A 13,979-nucleotide genomic window follows, 5' to 3' on the forward strand; every position below is an offset into this window, starting at 1 on the left:
TAATAATAATAATAATAATAATAATAGGCTACAGTAAAAAGCAAATGAACGAGGCAAATATAAAGAAGATATGATCTGATCCTAGTTAATGCAGAAGGCCTGTTTTGTGATTTCTGTTTAAGATGAGGCATAATTTTGAATGATGCCATTATACAACAGCCTAAATAATTGACTAGCGAAATTTGGGCCAGTGGTGTCAGAAGCACAAAAACGTCTAAAGGGAGTTATCCAAGTTAAAATGCTGAATTTCAGATAATCACTGATAAACCAGAGATGTTGGGAATGGATATATTTTTAATCCATGTAAACAAACTCTCATTGTCTTAGAGGACAAAATCAACAATGGACACTTGTGAATCCTGTTCCCAGAGTTTACATTGTTGTTTTGGTATTAAGGCGCCATCTGATGGACAAACAGAATAACCACAGTTTATCTGGGAGTCGCAAATGCTAAAAGAAAGTTAAAAGATATTAGCAATAATGTTATGCTAAATAATATTTTAGTAATAGGCTAAAATAATTTTAGTAATTTTAGTTCGTAGCCTACTAATAGAAATAAAATCGGTCCATAATAATTTTTTTAAAAGAAGTGCAGGGTTCCAACAAGTTCCTGGAATAAAGTAATTTTCTTCCCCCCATGTCACTTATTTGGAAGGAAAGTGTCTGTTTGTGGGCCAAAAATGAAGGTTACGTCGGCCAGCCAGACTGAACAACCTGAAGGTGTCCTGATGTGTTTCCTACTCTCAAATTACCTACTTGAACTCTTAAAAGGCTAATCGACAAACTGAAGGGGGGTGAGGCAAATATGGTGTACATTATACTGTAAATATGCAGTAATTTTTGTCGTACTATCTGCAGATTTGATTTACCGAGTGAAAGCGTGTCAGGACATCTGGAGTTTATTAATACTAAAAACACAGCTTGAGAAGAACTGCCTTCTCAGCATCTTCCAGAATACAGTTCCAGAATTTGAATAACAAACAGCCAGTTGCTTCTGGAACTCCGCCTGGCTCCGTTTTAGAAGACTGACATTAGATAAGAAAGGGAGTTTTCTTGCTTTTATTATATGAGACAAACTAAACGAGAGGGAAAGACATCAGAGGTGAAATATACATCATGCTTTTGTCATTGATAACTATACTTTTGCTTGGAACTGCACAAACTCAAAGGACAACTCCTGATTTTATGATGGAGTATTTTCAGAGACAACTTCAGCAGCTGGAGGTGAGACATTTTTTCCTAAAATAGCTTATTTGTGGCCAAATAGTTTTGCTTTTACAGCAACCATTAAAATACTTTAATGCATTGTACAGTATGCACGTTTAGGACAATTAAAGCTTAGCCTACTATCATATGTGTTCAGATATAAATCTTCCTAAAGTACTCTTTTTATATACTGTGATTTTGTATGTGTTCCTGGATCTGGATAGTTGGTTCTGGAGCAACATTGCTACAACATAACTCCAATCTGACCACAAACTAGTTATGAAACCATAGAAGTTTAACTGCACTAATTTGCAGTTCCCATTTGCCTAACTTTTTTCCATTTATCTACAGTGTGACTGATAATTTGAAATGTTGCTCCAAGACTAACAAGGATGTTGATACTTGTCCAAATCAGGAGGTCAAGGTTTAGCTGGTTTGCTATGTGTTCAGACTCAACTAAATTTCAAGCAAAACACATATAAATTGCTAACATTTAAATATATAGTAGATGTTTTACCAGTCGTCGTTCTATTCATAGTTTTACTTTTGAGTTTTAATATAGTGTGATCAGTCACATGGTATTTTTGTGCATTCATCTGAACAGGGACGACTGATCAAATGCGAGCAGGACTTCCAGCACTTCAGTCAAAGGATGTATGAAATGTCCAAGGAGATACACGGGGAAACAAGCAAGATGAACGTGTTGAAATCAGAGGTCAAAGGTCACATTGATACCATCGCTATGCGCATGGATCGAGTGGAGAGAGATGTGGAATACCTGCAGAATAAGATCCCTGACACTCAGATTGACATTGAAGACTCGCTGCTCGAGCACCAGATGAAAGAAGCCAAGCTAAAAAAGACATCTGTTATCCCTAAGGGCAAAGGTAAATTAGAAGTTTAGGTATCTATCAATTGGAATTAAGCCCTACAATTTTAATTTTCAGGACTTTTTTTGGTGTTAGAGCATTACATTCAGAATATTTACCCCCAGTTTCACAAACAAGGCTTGAGCCTAGTCCCAGACTAAAATGCACGTTTGAGCTGTTTTAACTTAATGTCTTAAAATATGTCAGTGCCATTGTTTTGTCTCAAAATGCACACCAGTAATGTTTTTTCTAAGGCATGTCTATAAAAGCTACGTCCTTATTGAACTAAGGTCTAATCCTGGCTTTTGTCTGTGAAAATATGCCTTAGTTTCCAGTAATTGATAAGGTATCAATAAATTCTGCGTTCCTATAAAAAAGATATGGTAAATAAAGGATGTTATCTACATTACTATGTATAAATATAATATTTATAATAACTTATATTGCTGCATAAAGTTGATTATTTTGATCTTGATTCTTCCAGACTGCAGTTCAGAGCTTGTGGGTATCAAGTCCCTCAAAATCGTTAAGAAGGCAGGCGACGTCAATGGATCCTGGATGAAGGATCCGACGAAGGGTTCTGCTAAGATTTACTTTTTTAGCGGGACTCAAAACAGCACAATATTAGCATATACTTCTCTGAAGACTTTCACCGAAGCAAACTCCACCAAAAAGACGGAAGTTATCCGTCTTCCTTTTCCCTGGCATGGAACCGGCCATGTAGTCTATAACGGCTTTGTGTACTACCACAACGTAGACACCAACAATGAGATCCTGAAGGTCCACCTCGGCAACCGCACAGTGGCTGATCGCTTGCTGCTTCCTGGAGCCGGTCGAATGCCTGCTTATTCCCTCAGCCCTCACACCTTGCTGGATCTCGCCCTAGACGAAATGGGGCTCTGGTCGATCCATGCGGACCCAGACTTTGGCGGCAACTTGGTGATCTCCAAGCTGGACCACAGTAGTCTGGCTGTGGAGCACACTTGGGATACCAATTGCAATAGCCGTGATGCAGAAGCAGCTTTCATGATCTGTGGCACCTTATATGTGGTCTACAACTCCCACTATGGTGGAAGGTCCAGCATCCAATGCTTGTTTGATATCCACGACAACATCTACCCCGAAAGCATCCCTGTGCTTTTCTTCCCAAAACGTTACACCAGCCACTCCGGTTTGCATTTCCACCCCAAGGATAAGCATCTGTATGCTTGGGATGATGGTTATCAGACCATCTATAAGTTAGATATAAAGAAGATATAAAATAGGTCAGTTCTACTTAGAATCAAAAGGGTTAGTTACAATAAGGTCCTTTTAACCAGCAGTGCTTTATTCTTCTTCCCAATCACATCTGATCTGCTTGTACTGTAATTTAATGGAAAGCACTTTGTATTGCACTTTGTTGTTGTGCCAGACTGTAATTTCCTGAAAAACAAAGGACTCTTTGGCTCCCTCGGTTCAGTCAGAGGACCGCTATCGTATCTGCACTCTTATGATTGATTTGAGACAATAAATAAAGTTGTTTTGGCCCAGGCTATATGCTCCCACTGTTTTTGACCGATTAACTTTTCCAGCTAAATTTTGTATTACTTGTTTAAATAATTCTATAATAATTTAATGGGGATTTATATTGATATGTTAACTATCAGTATTAGCACCTCTAAGTAATTATGCTTTTGAGTGCAAAGTCTTCAAAGTCTAGGCTATTCATTAAATAAATGTTTAATACTATTTTGTTCACTTTCCCAAGGCTTCAAATCACGATTTTAAAATATTTCCAGGTTTATTTTCACGAGTCAAATACTTTGGTCTCTTTACATTTTGTTTTTAGCTTGCAAGCGTGTCCCTGCGCTGATAACCGTTAGCGCATGCGCACTTGTACATTTTTAGCTGTATTTGTCATATTTGTGAATTTGAACGGCATGAACAATAGATGGAGCTGCTATTCTACCCACACATTTCCAGCACCACCTGAACATGTGGTCACTAGTCGACTGTGGTTGTAACGGAACATATTTGAAGACAAAGGCGACACTACAAACAACGTTATTGAAATGATTATTTTATGAGTTTATTTCATACTGTGACAAAACAGTTAAAACTAAAGAAATTTGTTTTCACCGCTCTTGTGATTCTTAAAATATTACCCCCTCGTTACCTATACCAAATTAAAATTGTTCCACTGTACTTTGATACCCATAATTATGATTAAAGTGTTACTTTAGTTTATTTATTTTAATTATAATATGGAAATCATTTGGCGATAAGACCCGCCCCTTACAGCACATCGCAGGTGATTGGTCAGATGAAATGTACCTCAAATGGCTTTATTATATTGGAGCAACGCAGTTCGATGATAACAGATGAGCGGGACGCCAGCTGACAACAAGAGGATTTAAAATCGGCCAGGATCGGGAATTACTTACAATACAGCCTACAGGTACGTTGAATTTTTAACAACATTCTGCCAACATCCCTTTCTTAGCTACAGAACAACTTTTTCGTCATTTTAAGCATTTTAAATAGTCTTTCGCACACGTGTAGCAGCTAATGTCATAGAAATGATCAAGAAAGTTTAGATGCTGTGTTCTTCGTCATAAATTTAATTTAAATCACATTGATTGATCATTTCTGTCATTGTATTATTATTATTTATGATAAATTTGTGAGTTGTGGCTACTATATGGGATCAGAACTGTCTTGATCTTTTGCATAACATGCAAAAAAAGAAAGAAAAAAAAGCATTTGCATATACTGTTTGTGAAGTTTAATACCGAATGCTAATAAGTAGGCTATATATGAATACATAAAAACTTTAAATGCGAGTGAATATAATTACTTACATTTATATATTAGTACACCAATAAGCTGTAATGATGACCATGTGAATTCTATTTTCTAATGCAAGTATTTAATGCAAACATAAAAACGTCAAATGTGAGTAATATAGCTCACTCCCATTTAAAGTCTTCTTGTATTACATTATATAGTAGTAGTACACAAATAAGCTATACACTGATGATGACCAAAGACTGAGGAATAATCACTGACCAGAAACTTAAACTCAAACGTGATTGGTCTGTCAAATCCTGAAGGATCTTATTAGATAACTGGGTCATACAATGATGAACGGTCTCAGATTAGCCATTATCTGAACGAATATTCACAAAACATTCGGCACTGAATTACAGTTCTTGTCTCTGCCTGTTACCATTCACTGTCCGCGTTTGTTTTACTGCCAGTTTTTATTATAGTGCATAAAGCCTCTTCCTTCAGTACTGACACCAGTGGGCTCAGTGAGCAGCCACACTCTGTGCTGCAATGGAGATTTCACTTGGTAATGACAGTGGGGTTCAACAAAGCTGTCTGTGAAGATCATGTGCTTAGAGAAAAGGATAAAGGCTTTTTTATTTATCCACTTCCCCTGGCGTTCTGAAAACAGCACACAATTGTATTATCTTTGATGACACTACCTTATGTTTGCCAAATTAAACCATTTAGAAATAAAAGAATTTAATAACTTGTGGATGAACATTTTAGTTGTTACAGTACAGTTTTTGTTTAAATAACCATATGATAATGTGTAGTCTTGAAGTAGCTTAACATTTCAGAGATGTTTCAGGTTGATTCAAGCCTTTACAGTCTTCATAACCTTTGACTTCTTTCTCCGTCCCGCTTTGACCCTCACCTTTCTGTATTCAGAGAAGTCTAGTGAGATCCTTGAATATAGCTCACAGCTTAGCCGTTCTTAGCATCTTAGCAGTTTCTTGTCAGACCAAATTAAAAGCAAGACATCGATTTCTTATTGATTTTTTTTTTTTATTGTTGTTGTTGTGGTAGCAAGGTTGAACATGAGCAGGCCTAAGTAGTTTATGATAACAGGTGAAGGAGAACGTTCATATCGTTGTTTTGAACAGACGCATAGCCCTCAGGCTCTTCTACTGTGTGATTACCGTGCCCTTATTTCCATAGAGGTGCACACACACGTCCTGATTGACCAGTTTTACCACAACCATTTAATTCCCAGAATGATAATTTGAAAATTGTAGTGATTTCCTCACTGATATCAAGTAGGCCTAGTTAGGCTAGTTCAAGAGATAATTCACACAAAAATAAAAAGTCTGTCATTATTTACTTACCTTCATGTCATGCCAAAACCTGATATTTGGACCGTACACTCAGAAAATGGTACAAAAAGCGGTCACTGGGATGGTACCATTTAAAATGGCTCTAATATGTACCATTTAGGTGCTAAAATGTACACGTTTGGTACCAATAAGAAAAGGACCTACAAATAATATGCACTCCTCAGGTACAAAGGTGTACCTTTTGAAAGGGTACCTTGCCAGTTACAGCTTTATACTGAAAGTTAATGGTGACCAAAACAACTCAATAATGATGACTGACAACTAAATAAAATAAAATAAAAATAGTCCAAAAAAACTTAGGCAGCTGACTTGTTGCCTCGCTGCCTTATCAGGCCATGACTTTGCAGGTAGCGTTTGCGCACGAAGGCACCTCATGAAATTGGTTTGGGACAGACTTCTGAGGCAGCGTAACAGTTTAATGATCTACAGCAAAATAGAATGAGGTTTGGTGATAACTAAGCAAATATTTAATGACTACAATAGTAATTTCTCGCTAGAAATGACATCAAAAGTAGGTCAAAAGTTGGTCAAAAACGTACATTTAAACACAAACTGACCACCAACCACAACTTTCAGATGCCAGCTTTATTTTTTAGGGTAATTGTCACAGAATGGAAAGCACAGGATTGTGGGATATCAAAGGCAGTGAAGGATACATCTATGCTGCCTTCAAAAATCGTTCAGATCTAGAGACAGGAAGTGAAGCTAACATAGGATTCGGATGTGCCTTGATGCCTTAATACCTCAGAAATCGTCTTCCGAAGGCAGCATTTTTAAGCTTTCGGATGCAGCCATTGGATAATTCACTCAGTTCTCTTTCTCACAGGGGTCTCTCTAAAGCAATACGGGAAATGTATTCTTAAAGCTGAACAGCATTAACTGTTTCTATTATTATTATTATGGAACACTATTAAACATTCATAACTAGTAATATATTCCCCAATTAATTTTTAGTGTATGGACATTTCTAAAAATATCTTCTTTTGTATTCCACAGAATAAAGAAAGTCATACAGGTTGGTAACAACATTGGGGTGAATAAATAATGACATATTTTTTATATTCAAGTAAACTGTCCCACTAAGTGCAATGCAACCTTATTGCGCTTTTGTTTTCTGAGGCTTTCAAAGGCTTGTAAAGTTAAATGCAGTTCAATGAGCATCTAAAAGGGTCCATCACTCACTTCAGCTGCCACACTTGGAGCTCTTTACATGAATTCTTTTCTCACTCTTTGATTTAGATACCATCCACTAGGCTTAGTCGAGATCCAATTCCCAGTTGGCATCTGACTTTCTGTGAACTTCGTACTGAGGTAGACAGCTGTGGAGATCCCATGCAATATGCATTTGGCAGTATTGATGTCAGGGACCTGTAGGACAGAGCCGTGACGTTTTGCCCCATGAGCAGGGTTTTCCTGTGCCGAGCGGCTCACTGACATTTTCGCGGGCCTTGGCACCACAGTCGAATGCACCTGCTCAGGGCTGACATTTCTCTTGTTACTGTGGAGGAGTGCAGCATTCACCCCAGCTGCCAGAACGCATCCGCTCCGGTGAGTACAGCTCAGGATCGTCCAGAGTCTGAGCCCAAATCGAACTTACAACCGCCTACGACGAGTCATGAATCATTCCGCGTACAGCGGTGCGAGTGTGTAACATCAGAGCTGTTTTGATCTCTTGGACATTCTGACGTTAATATGTGTGGAAGTGTTATTGGAAACGTCTTTATTAATATGACGAAGCTTCCTCTCCGTCTTCCGCTTGTTGATCACACTATTCCGCCTGTGGTGTAGTCATAAGGCTCTGCAACTCTATCCCGTTGTTATTTGAACCAGGTTTGTCGTGGATGACTAAACGTGTTTGAAAAGTAACCTGTATTGAGAAGGTAGCTTGTGGCAGAGCATAAACCTGCTTGTAAAATCACATAAAACGTCCAGATCCCACAGCACTGAGGCCTTGTGTCACATTGTGAACTGCGCTTCAGGTCACCTTTCTAACATTATAGTGCGTTTAACCAAGGTATGCGCAGTGCACACGCGATGTGTCACTCCGTCAGCTGCTTACTGAACACACACACAGATACACACACACACATCGGGATGTTTTAATGCAGAGTGCTGAGTGGGGACGGTTAAGCTGTTTGAGGACTGCTGTCTTTGATGTTCTCATATTAAGCTGTGTTGACGTGCTGGGTTTATTGGTCTGACACCTAAAGCTGATGCCACTTCCTCCACCTGCAGTATTTCTGCCCAAGACTGCTTACAGTATGTGTCTTTTTTTTTGGTTTTACTGTACAAAGTGGGGGACATGGATGGAAAATACGTATATATGTTGGACTGGCTTACAGGCAAATTAATAACAATTAAAAATTATAATTAACATGGTTTTATGTTTCGAATAATACCATAGTTGGCACAGTGGATTTATTAACATAATATTTAATATTATATTTTTATATACACTACTGTTCAAAAGATTGGGGTCTGTTAGGTTGTTTTTTTTTTTTATAATTTTTTTTCTCTTCTCAACAGCACATTTATTTGATCAAAATTACAGAAAAATTATGATATTGTGAAATATTGCAATTTAAAATATAAAATATATCAATGTTGAAAATAGTTGTGCTGCTAAATATATTTTTGCGGAAACATTTTTTTATATGAATGCAACAAATGGAAATCTTTTGTAACATTATAAATGTCTTTACTGTCACTTAAATCCTTACTGAATAAAAACATTCATTTCATTCAAATAATTTTTTTTTATTGACCCCAAAACCTTTGAACAGTAGTGTTAATTTATGAGAACTTTTTTTCAAAGAAATATTTTACCTAAAAGTACATTTAATATACAGTATGTATATAATTTGTATATAATATTTCTTATTAGTTTGTTATTTATATAATAATATAATATTTTATATAAATTGTATATACTTTAATATTTTAAAATTTTATGGGAACTGTTTTCAAAAGAGTAAAATTCACAATTCACAAGTGAGGAAAAACAAGTTCCTCAAACTATTGCTATAAAAAGTTATTTAAAAACCCCTATACATCATATACAACAAGTTTAGAGTTAAATAAGTTCCTGAAGTGATACTAGATAGAAGTTTGAAGTCGGATTTACGAGTCAGGTTTAAAGATCATTCATACCAAGAATAATAACTATAACGATTGTTATAGTCCACCAGTGGACGATATCGTTCTGTTTATTCTAAGAGAGCGCTGCAGTTTTGTCATCTGTCCCTTTAAAGGGTAACTAACCCCCTGGTCAGAGCCTGACTCCACCCACTGGCAATTTTTGAAAAATGATGGAAAAGTGGGCAGAGCCCAGCGGAGGGGGGCGTACACCTGAGACGCATATGTCTGCATGGAACTTGCCTACCTCACTAACAACCCCTTATGTCACGAACCACCCCAAACATCCAATAGGAAAATTCAACTGCAGTAGCCACCGTTCAACCTGAAGAGGGCAGCACTCAGACGTTTTTACACCATATATTGTAGAATTAAAACACTTTATACACAAATGTCAAAAAAGTTACTCGAATCAATGAACATTACTAATAAAGCCCCATTCTTACAGATCATTAACTAAAAAAAGTTGGTTTAGGGTTTAGTTACCCTTTAAATGCTCGAGCTCTTTAAAACAGGATGGATTCTGATTGGCTCTATAAAACTGATAAAAATGATTTTATCATTCATGAGCTGGAAAAAATCATCTGAAAGTGATTCCAACGATATAGTTATCGTTATTGTAATTATTCCTGGTGTGAATGGGCTTTAAACCTTAGTAAATCAGTAAATCGCTAATTTAAAAAAAAAATATATATATATTTTACCTTTATTTTACCAGGAAAAGAAGCACATTGAGATTAAGAATCTCTTTTACAAGAGCGTCCTGGCCAAGACTCACAGACACAGCTCGTTTGAGTTTAAAAAATAACATCCATCAATACATAGTTACATACACATATACAAACACAAGCAAATCCAATCAGTTTCAATATAAATACATAACTAGTTAAAACATCTACAGCCCGATGTGTCATTCTCCAAACGCTATTCTTTTATATTTAGATACATTTTTAGTTTACTATTTAGTATAAGCTATATCGTTATTGTTCTTATTGTGAACAGGCTTTTACTAATGTTTACTCAGACTCATTAGTGCATCTGCTCTAAAGTCCAAACATGTTCATGGTCACAATTTTCCTGTATTTTAGTAAAGGACAACCTTGGATGAGCCTGTTTATCATTAACTGTAATGTAGCTAAAAAATACAGGGAATTCCCGCAGTAGTTTCTGTTTGCCTCTCTAAACATCCTGGAGTAAATTAAGGAGAACGGTTAATCTAACACCACAGTTTGCTTTTTGGCACCAATCGCTGGGCTCACAGTCTCGGGCAGTTTTTGAATCACATGATAAATAGCAGTAGCTTGTTAAAACCAAAGAATTCGTTTGCTTGTTTGGTTTCACAATATTTCAAAGGGTTTAAGATCCAAAAGATCTATAGATTCTTGAGTGTCTGCTTGTGAGTGATATCTAGAGCAAGCACTCAAGTGTTGTCAAAAATTGTCACATGTCAAAGTAAAGCAAACAACACTATACTAATGAATCTCTAGAAAACATGTCCAGGTCACATTTCACCTCAAATCAAAAATATATATTTTTATATTTTGCATGAAAAAAACAAAGGTTACTTTAGTAAAAAAAAGTAAAGTAAGGGATTACTCTTAATTCTTCTGTAATTTAATTATAGTTACTTCTGATTTCATTGCATTAAATATTGAATAGACTATAGTACAACTTTATTTAAAACAATAGTGGATTTAACATCAAAATAATAAAATGTATGTTTTTTTAATGTAACCTCCCTTTAAATGCTTTTGTCAGTTGAAGAATAATTTATACGCTTAAATATTATTTATTTTAAAGTATTGTATTACTTTACAGTCCTTGTATTGTTCAACTGGTCGTGGTAGAAATGGGATTTGGAGAGTAATTATTAATAATACGATACATAGAGAGAGTAATTAGTACAATATTCTAATTACACTGTTGAAGATGTAATTAGTAGCTAATAATTAATACTTTTTCGTTGAGGAACTTGCATAACACTGTATACACACACTGTAATGATGGTTGAAACAAGATTTTTACATTTTCCGAAGAAAATGTAGGTGGTGCTTACAAGAGTCGTGAAAAGGTCACCTAAAAGCAGATTACTATGGTGTTCAGGGTAAAGTCTAAATAGCCCAGTAAGTTCTCTATGATATCCTGGTCTTGTAGTTATGACTCTTGTCCCTCCCTCAATGTAAGTCTATGGGATTGATATCATAAATGAGTAAAGTGAGGGTGAGGGATACTGTAGTTGGGATCAGGTTCAAACACTTCATTAAAATCAGTTTCCCCTCTGAAAGCCTCCTCATGAATAACCTGTGGTGGTTTGGATGGCCTTGCAATCTCTATGAGAAACTGCGTGAACGGAAATATTCAGAATGCAGTTGGACTGAATGGGTTTGGACGGAAGAAGGTATTTTTTTGTAATTCAAGGTCCAGCTGTTTACAGGTTTTGCTGTTTGTATTGGCTTATCAGGGTTTTGTAAACACAGAGGAAGGATCTAACCAGCCGAGGACTTGAATACTGTCCGGCATGTGATGTGTGTGTGATTCAGTCACTCTTGAGTATCAGGAACGCTGAGGGCAGGGGTTTCTATTGGAATGTGTCAACACTGATAGAAGCAACACTGACTTACTGTGAGGGACATTTCAGAAGTTCTATTACTTTCCCGCTAAACAAACATTTTAAATATTTGTTTGAGAAACTTATTAATAAGTCAGATCCATATGCATTTATAGTACTGATTATTTTACTGTAAGTAATGTAAAATAATCAATAATTTTCGATAAACAGAAATTCCATTTACAAACTCTACACACATTTCCTTGTTGTCTGTGTTTTGTTGCTGTTTTTGTTATATTTTGCCAATAATTAATATAATATTACAAATATTGCTTTTAATATTACACTAACTATTAACAGTAGTAATATATTGCTATATATATTTACACACAATTTTTATATTAATTATTGATTATCATATGAATCCTATTTATCATATTGAATTAATAATATTATATATTGCTGTATTAACTACTGTGTGTACTCTGTGTGTGTGTGTGTGTGTGTGTGTGTGTGTGTGTGTGTGTGTGTGTGTGTGTGTGTGTGTGTGTGTGTGTGTGTGTGTGTGTGTGTGTGTGTGTGTGTGTGTGTGTGTGTGTGTGTATACAGGTCCTTCTCAAAAAATAAGCATATTGTGATGAAGTTTATTATTTTCCATAACGTAATGATAAAAATGTAACTTTCATATATTTTACATTCATTGCACACCAACTGAATTATTTCATATTAAGACTGCCGACCTGACTGCTGTCCAGAAGGCCATCATTGACACCCTCAAGCAAGAGGGTAAGACACAGAAAGAAATGTCTGAACAAATAGGCTGTTCCCAGAGTGCTGTATCAAGGCACCTCAGTGGGAAGTCTGTGGGAAGGAAAAAGTGTGGCAAAAAACGCTGCACAACGAGAAGAGATGACCGGACCCTGAGGAAGATTGTGGAGAAGGACTGATTCCAGACCTTGGGGGACCTGCGGAAGCAGTGGACTGAGTCTGGAGTAGAAACATCCAGAGCCACCGTGCACAGGCGTGTGCAGGAAATGGGCTACAGGTGCCGCATTCCCCAGGTCAAGCCTCTTTTGAACCAGAAACAGCGGCAGAAGCGCCTGACCTGGGCTACAGAGAAGCAGCACTGGACTTCAGGCATTTTGGCATTTCCTTCTCCCCAGTCTTCCTCCAGATTCTGGCACCTTGATTTCCGAATGACATGCAAAATTTGCTTTCATCCGAAAAAAGTACTTTGGACCACTGAGCAACAGTCCAGTGCTGCTTCTCTGTAGCCCAGGTCAGGCACTTCTGCCGCTGTTTCTGGTTCAAAAGTGGCTTGACCTGGGGAATGCGGCACCTGTAGCCCATTTCCTGCACACGCTTGTTCAAGGTGGCTCTGGATGTTTCTACTCCAGACTCAGTCCACTGCTTCCGCAGGTCCCCCAAGGTCTGCTTCCTTCCCACAGACTTCCCACTGAGGTGCCCTGATACAGCACTCTGGGAACAGCCTATTTTGTTCATAAATTTCTTTCTGTGTCTTACCCTCTTGCTTGAGGGTGTCAATGATGGCCTTCTGGACAGCAGTCAGGTCGGCAGTCTTACCCATGATTGCGGTTTTGAGTAATGAAACAGGCTGGGAGTTTTTAAAAGCCTCAGGAATCTTTTGCAGGTGTTTAGAGTTAATTAGTTGATTCAGATGATTAGGTTAATAGCTCGATCAGAGACCCTTTTCATGATATGCTAATTTTTTGAGATAGGAATTTGGGGTTTTCATGAGCTGTATGCCAAAATCATCAGTATTAAAACAATAAAAGACCTGAAATATTTCAGTTGGTGTGCAATGAATCTAAAATATATGAAAGTTAAATTTTTATCATTACATTATGGAAAATAATGAACTTTATCACAATATGCTAATTTTTTGAGAAGGACCTGTATATATATATATATTGCTGTATTAACTACTGTGCGTACTCTCTCTGTGTGTGTGTGTGTGTGTGTGTGTGTGTGTGTGTGTGTGTGTGGTGTGTGTGTGTGTATATATATATATATATATATACATATATATATATATAATTCTATTATATTAATAAT

General features: G+C 36.9%; 2 protein-coding genes across 13 annotated transcripts in view; both read left to right on the forward strand.

The window, feature by feature from the left end:
* Positions 1-657: 657 nt before the first annotated feature.
* olfml1 (olfactomedin-like 1) lies at positions 658-3,606 on the forward strand. The gene is made up of 3 exons (XM_077209903.1): positions 658-1,224; positions 1,811-2,093; positions 2,560-3,606. Exons 1-3 carry the CDS (start codon positions 1,117-1,119, stop codon positions 3,333-3,335), a joined length of 1,167 nt encoding a protein of 388 aa, XP_077066018.1. The 5' UTR covers positions 658-1,116; the 3' UTR covers positions 3,336-3,606.
* Positions 3,607-4,427: 821 nt separating this feature from the next.
* The window catches only part of ppfibp2b (PPFIA binding protein 2b), a 60,843-nt gene continuing 51,291 nt past the window's right edge, over positions 4,428-13,979 (forward strand). For 5 of the 12 annotated variants that reach the window (XR_013196635.1, XM_077210572.1, XM_077210580.1 and 2 more), the window contains exon 1: positions 4,434-4,512. The gene's annotated coding sequence lies outside the window, so the exon portion shown is untranslated. Of the gene's footprint in view, positions 4,513-7,592; positions 7,769-13,979 lie in introns of those variants that run through there. The other 7 variants (XM_077210574.1, XM_077210583.1, XM_077210577.1 and 4 more) reach the window with 5 other exon arrangements.

This window comes from Siphateles boraxobius, unplaced genomic scaffold, assembly GCF_051911475.1.
Source record: "Siphateles boraxobius isolate OS27281-9 unplaced genomic scaffold, OSU_SipBor_1 65, whole genome shotgun sequence".
Classification (NCBI taxonomy): domain Eukaryota; kingdom Metazoa; phylum Chordata; class Actinopteri; order Cypriniformes; family Leuciscidae; genus Siphateles; species Siphateles boraxobius.

Excerpts from the sequence above, each read along its gene's own strand:
- olfml1 (XM_077209903.1), top strand. The coding sequence starts at position 1,117 with ATGCTTTTGTCATTGATAACTATACTTTTGCTTGGAACTGCACAAACT. Across the intron at positions 1,225-1,810 it reads GACAACTTCAGCAGCTGGAG|GGACGACTGATCAAATGCGA; the intron begins GTGAGACATTTT and ends TCATCTGAACAG. Across the intron at positions 2,094-2,559 it reads TGTTATCCCTAAGGGCAAAG|ACTGCAGTTCAGAGCTTGTG; the intron begins GTAAATTAGAAG and ends TGATTCTTCCAG.